This window comes from Macadamia integrifolia, chromosome 7, assembly GCF_013358625.1.
Source record: "Macadamia integrifolia cultivar HAES 741 chromosome 7, SCU_Mint_v3, whole genome shotgun sequence".
Classification (NCBI taxonomy): Eukaryota; Viridiplantae; Streptophyta; class Magnoliopsida; order Proteales; family Proteaceae; genus Macadamia; species Macadamia integrifolia.
Genome location: NC_056563.1, coordinates 35,867,068 through 35,873,589, shown reverse-complemented (window position 1 = coordinate 35,873,589; position 6,522 = coordinate 35,867,068). Strand labels below are relative to the sequence as shown.

Sequence of the window (6,522 nt, the reverse complement as noted above, 5' to 3'; positions counted from 1 at the left end):
ATTGATCGCGCACCTCCCATTGGTATGGCGATCCCACTTTCTCGCAATCTCGCCCCTGTAATTATCCATGACACACACACACTCTCTCTCTCTCTCTCCAACCCTATTGGAATTCTCTGACAATCTCGCTCCTCTGTGATCATCCCCCACACTATCTCGGATCAAGATCCTCTGTTTTTCTCATCCATGTTTTTCCTTGTTTTGCTACATGCAAAACACGACACGTGGACAACAGAGGATCCAACAGTCAAGGTTGGGTGAGGATTATTACATCCGGTGCGTTGGTCTTAAAGTTGTCCACGTGTCGTGTTCTACAGGTAGCAAAACAAGGAAAAACAAGGATGAGAAAAACAGAGGATTATTTTCCCACTATCTCTGCTCTAACCCTACTGACAAAATCAATCGCATACCTCCCGTTGGTGTGGCCATCCCACTTCTGCATCGTGGGAATCAGGAAACCCTTACATGTCATGCTCGCTCTGTTTCAACAGCCATGACTTGCAGTGGACACATGTTGTATCGAATGAGAGATTTACTCTTTTTTTTCTTTTTTAATGGGAATTTGTGATCGGAGGATTACAAGAGTGTTGAAGATAGGATTGATCCCAAAACTTTTCCACAACAGTCCAACATCCACAAATATTCTTTCATTCGACTCTATCTGGTTGTCGTAGGAGAAATAAAAAGGAAATGAAATAAATCAAAACCAAAATAGATTTTTTTTTTTTTTTGTAATTATTCCCTACATGGTTATGTAACTAACTCCAAAACATTCAAAAATCATTACTATATTTTGCTATATTTTGCCACTAAATTCGACAAAGATACTACCTGAAAAGTATATAATTACTATATAGGGAAAAGATCATTGTCTGATCGTGCGCCTCTACGCTTAGACGCATGGCCACGTGAATAGATCGCCTTGCCCCCTGTGTGAACGCTCACAAGCATGCTTGCATTGGCCCAGACACTGGTATAGTGGTGCTGCCATTTGACATGGCAACAAACCTCCATCCGTGTTATATTTAGTAAGAATTTACGACAGTTACATTATCATAATTATTACAATTTTCCAATTTCCTTATTAACCTGATATAAATTATTCACAATTTGCTCTAATTTATTTTCAAATATAAATCAGTTAAAGGTTGAAACTTCTTCTCAATTTTACCTTTTATATATGTTTTCTACTGGACATGGCAACATATAAATATGTTCATATTTAATAATGCATATATCTAACCCTAAAGTGTGAAATATTGAAATACTGAAATACTAAAAAGGGCAAAAAAGTAAAGTTATGATTTTTTTATACACCAAGACTTTGGATAGATGCCTCCTTCTTATTGGGGATGCACTTTCGTTATTGTTTCTTAAGTTTTGGAATGTTGCCCTTTATGTAGTTTCAAATTTTACAATATATATATATATATATATACCTCCTTCTTATTGGGGATGCACTTTCGTTATTGTTTCTTAAGTTATGGAATGTTGCCCTTTATGTAGTTTCAAATTTTACATTATATATATATATATATTTTTTTTTTTTAATTTATTTTAATTTCGCTTTGTTTATGAGTTTTGATATCATTATGATATAATTTGGATTCATTAATATTTTTTTTTTCTTACATCCATCAACCCTCGTTATGATTTATGACATTAAATTCATTCACTAAAACAAATTTTTTTTTTTATTCAGCATACCAACAAGGTTTATTAGGGTTAGCTCGACCCTGATTAGGGTCAATCAAGGCCAACTCAATCATAATTGGTCAATGTCGGTCAGGGTTGAGATTGGGCTAAGATATCCCACCTCGAGCTAGGGCTAGGCTGGTCCTCGAAGTTACGAAAATCCAGCCTCTCTGATGTCGTGTACTTCTTGATGTTACAATACTGCTCCTTGTTTCTATTCCAATACGAGGTGAATGTAGCTGCTACGCTGCCACTATCTACAGCTGCCGATGCCGAGAACGATGGTGGCCAACTGAGTGCCTCTTCCGTTTCACCATTCCCACGTGATTTCTCCCATCAATTGGCTACATGGCACTAAATATTCATGACTCCCTATAGGCGGTTACACATTTGAATACCGATCAAACCTTACATACAACCAGGGGTTACTTCTCCTGAAAATCTTCATCTCCTCACACTCATGGTTACATATCTTTAGTGGTTATGACACTAAATGGTTCATAACTCCCTCCAAGCAGTTACATATTGGAATGAGATCAGATCCTCTCTATTTGATCTACTATTCTCACAAACATGGTTAACTGAATTATAATCTTTATATATGGGAAGGTTAATCCGTTCAAAAATTCATTTCAAAATAATCGACTCTTGTAGAACATCTTTTTTTTTTTTTTTGGACAAAAAGGGGTGGAAAAGGAGAAGTTACGGATCCATCATGGGGTTAGAGAATAGGAAAGAAAATGAAAGAAAACTATGGTATACAATGGAATTCATAATTTTTTTTATTATAATGTATAATAAACTATGGTAAACACTAGCGTAGCATAGTTGTGGTAGCTTCAGCTTCAAAAGCCAATGCCAGAGGAGGAGGTCGTGGGATCAAATCCTGTCATATTCGGTTTATGTGGGGATGGATGTTTACTTAGGTTGCGTTTGGTAGTCATTCAATTCCAGAAACGATGTTTCATGTAAATAAATAAATAAATAAATCTTAGTTTCCGTATCTAAATGCCTTTTTAAAAAAAAAACCGTTTTTTGGTATAAAATATAAAAAAATATAAGCATGAGATCATTTCGGAGCAATAGTAAATAGGTATGAATAGATCAAGAAAAAAAGGAATAGTGGAGAAAAAGTTATACAAAGCTAGATCTAAAATAGGGCGACCTCCTCTTTTTTTTTACTTAATTTAGTTATTAGTTTCATTTTCATTCGATTAATGCGAAGTTTCCTTAAAAACTTCTGCCTTCTTTTAAATATCATGAACAGTTCTTGAAGGTTGAGCACCTTTTTCAAGTAAATATAGAATAACGGGAACATTTAAATAAGTAAACCTATTTCAGAAACGATTACCTTAATTGTTCACTTTTTTAGTATTTGGAATGAAATCGAAATGACAGAACAAGATTTCCCCTTTTCATTCCAAAAAGATCGAAAAATTTCAAGCTGACATCAGACGCAGCTATAATTTACCACCCTAAGCAACCAGACATCTGCATTTTTTATGTTTTTTTTTACATTTTTGAAAAACCCTGCAATCATGCCACAACCATCAAACAAACAAGCCTAATTAGAGAAAATTGTATGTTAGAGTTGACTTTTGAAAACATTAATTAGTCCCCTTCATGGCTCTGTCTTAAAAATGCATAACTTCTCCTGTGGCAGAAGATTACTTAATATTTATCTTCAAACTCAAACTTCATGGAAATGCCAAAGATGAAGTGGAAAGAAAAAATTAGGGGACATGAGATACTGCCCCAAATACCCCTTCCTGCAGCTTTGAAGATGGAGTTTTGGAGCTCAAGGCTGCTCAAATTCTGCAGGATCGTGTTGATCTCTGAGGTGAAAGAAAAATCATTAACAGGTTTTCGTTCAGCGGGAGGCTGGGAACAGACTTCCAGGTGTAACATTGTTACGTGCTTTTAGTTATTTGGGACTCTGTTCTTTCTTTTGATCAAATCTTCCTTAATTTTCTCCTTTTTTGTATTAGTTGAGTTACCGTTGTGATCCTTTTGAGTAGGAGTTTGTTTAGCAACTTCCTACTTCCTTGTTAATAGGAGTTTTTGTTGCTAAGTAATGCATTAATTAGTCTTTTACAGAGCCCTGAGTTCCACCAAAAGAAAAAACAGAGCCCTGAGAAATACCAGAGTCATCAATGGCGATTGCTCTTAACAATGGGTTCAAGATGCCCATAATCGGTCTCGGTGTTTGGAGGGTTGAAGGGAAGTCCATCAAAGACCTTATTACCACCGCCATTAAAATGGGGTATCGTCATTTTGACTGCGCTGGTAACTCATCTTGATCCCCTTTCCTCTTAGCATTTGATTACACTTTCATGATCCCCTTACCTTTAGTGTTTGATTAGAGACTTGAAGAGACTTTAAAACCGAGGTACTAGTATCTCCTTCATGGGAATCAGTAAACCAGTAAGCCACTTATGATCATTAAATGGGAAAAAAAAAAGAAAAAAAAAAATCCAGCTCAAAGTTATAATGTTTGTGCTTTAATCCTCCTCTCCATCCACTTAGGATGCCCCTACTCCCAAACTCCAATTGGGTTTCACGCGAAAGCAATCATCCCACGTCGGATATGAGTAGCCCGATGTGAAGGCATAGAAGGACTTGGGCAGCCTCTTTCTATAACGGCTAGCTTTTAAGGGTGAGTTCTACTCAAGTCCCAACAAGTGGTATGAGAGGTAGGGCATGGCATGCCCAAGACACATCTCTCTAATTTTATCTTTGAGAGTGAAAGTCATTTTACTGTTTAGCTCCTTGGTACCTTCTGAGATGTGTTCGCCAAGTAGTAATGTCTCACAACTATTTCGTGCAGCTGAGTACAAGAATGAAGCAGAAGTTGGGGAGGCATTTAAGGAAGCATTTCAGAGTGGCCTTGTTGAAAGGGAGGACCTTTTCATCACCACCAAGGTCTCTTTTATTGCAACATGGGCAATGGACTACATTCTGCTTGTTAATGTGTTGTTAAGATTCAGCTTTACCCAAATCAATGATGGATTCTGTCCTGTATTCTTCTCTGATTTCAGCTTTGGAATTCAGATCATGGACATGTTCTTGAGGCCTGTAAAGACAGCATGAAGAAACTTCAGCTAGAATATCTTGATTTATACCTTGTTCACTTCCCTGTAGCCACAAAGCATACTGGTAGGTTTCTGCTTTCTCATAAATTAGATTATTATGAGCTTTGTACTTTCTAATTTCAGCTTCTAGTGGTTTATACAATGGATCTACTCTTGAGCCACCTACATTCTAATTTCAGCTAGAATACTTCATTTAAGTATTCAAACAAAGGTCCTCTTCAATGGTACAAATCCTGAAAATCAAACTGATTAAGGGGTTCTCCATAGTCAAACCTTCTGACAGAGGAAATTATAATGTTAATTTACAGGATCCACATCAGGCGGGTAGAAAGTTAACTGATCCAGGCTTTTTACACAGAAAGGAGGGGGTCAGCCACCCCCTCCTAAGATGAGTTGACTGAGGGGTGAACTATAAAACAACCGCCCTCTTACAAGGGAAGTCAGCTCATGGTGCTTATGCAAACCTATTTCAAAATTAACTGATCCTATACACCTGAATTACTAAACCATGTCACATTAGGATATCATTCCTGTAGCAGAGCATTGGGCATACTACCCCTTGTTTTTGCCACATCAGCCACCTCAGTGTCACTTCTCAGGTTCCACTTTAACAAGAATTGCATTTGAGAAATAAGGTACCAAAGGGGTCTGACATAGTATAACACCCTGGTTCATCTGCCAAATTCTTCATCTACCTATGACTTTGGCTGAATCGCCTATTAGATCATGGTGAAATCCCTTATTAATCAGAAGGTTCACCCTAATTTTTAATGCCATCAACTCTGTTCTGATCGACTCCCCTTACCCAATACTGTCCAACAGACTTTTTACCTTTTTTCGATGTTTTCTGTTGGAAAATTCCTATGTTTCTGACAACTAAATGTAATATTAGTCGAATTTGTTTCTCGAGTTACGAAGGATTGGTGATTCTTCCTTCTCTGCATTTTCTATTTATACACAGGAGTTGGTACAACCAGCAGTGCTCTGGATAAAGATGGTGTGCTGGAAATAGACACTACCATTTCCCTGGAGACTACCTGGCATGCTATGGAAGAGCTGGTTTCCCTGGGTTTGGTTCGGAGCATTGGTATCAGGTACACTGAACTTTGAACATCTCCAGCCATCTTCTGATTTATGGTTTAAATGCATTTTACATCATTCAAGTTGCTGGTAATCTGAGATACCCTCCTCTCAGCCATAAAAGCAGGCAACTGAAGAACATTATTTCATGAGATTTAACACAAATAGGCCTCTTTCATCTGAAGTCTGAACCTTCTATTTAGTCCAATATCTTGGAATATCCTAGTTTATGGGTGCAGTTAAAGAATGCCAAATAGGTGAACCCAGACCTGGATGGCATGACCCTTCCCTGCCTGCTCCATCTCCTGACTTTAAGCTTGAAATTTAGTTATCTTGTGGTTACAAGAATCAAATTCTAATTATGTTTATAATTTCTGACCCATCATATTTATTTAGTGCAGTAACTTTGACATCTTTCTTACAAGAGATTGCTTAGCCTACTCAAAAGTGAAGCCTGCAGTGAATCAAATTGAGACGCACCCCTACTTCCAGCGCGAATCTCTCGTCAACTTCTGTCAAAATCATGGCATAAGTATTACAGCACACACTCCTCTTGGCGGTGCTGCTGCCAACACTGAAATGTTTGGTTCAGTTTCTTGTTTGGATGACCCAGTCATCAAGGTAGATAAATTGTTCTTGCAACCACCCCATCCCC

The 6,522-nt window shown here is 37.6% G+C and overlaps 1 protein-coding gene across 1 annotated transcript in view; it reads left to right on the top strand.

The window, feature by feature from the left end:
• The first annotated feature begins 3,795 nt into the window (after positions 1 to 3,795).
• Positions 3,796 to 6,522, top strand: part of LOC122083503 (NADP-dependent D-sorbitol-6-phosphate dehydrogenase-like) — a 3,224-nt gene continuing 497 nt past the window's right edge. The window contains exons 1-5 of the mRNA XM_042651340.1: positions 3,796 to 3,981; positions 4,523 to 4,617; positions 4,734 to 4,851; positions 5,749 to 5,881; positions 6,269 to 6,488. Of these exons, the coding sequence (XP_042507274.1) occupies positions 3,849 to 3,981; positions 4,523 to 4,617; positions 4,734 to 4,851; positions 5,749 to 5,881; positions 6,269 to 6,488 (699 nt within the window). The 5' untranslated portion in view covers positions 3,796 to 3,848. The remainder of the gene's footprint in view (positions 3,982 to 4,522; positions 4,618 to 4,733; positions 4,852 to 5,748; positions 5,882 to 6,268; positions 6,489 to 6,522) is intronic.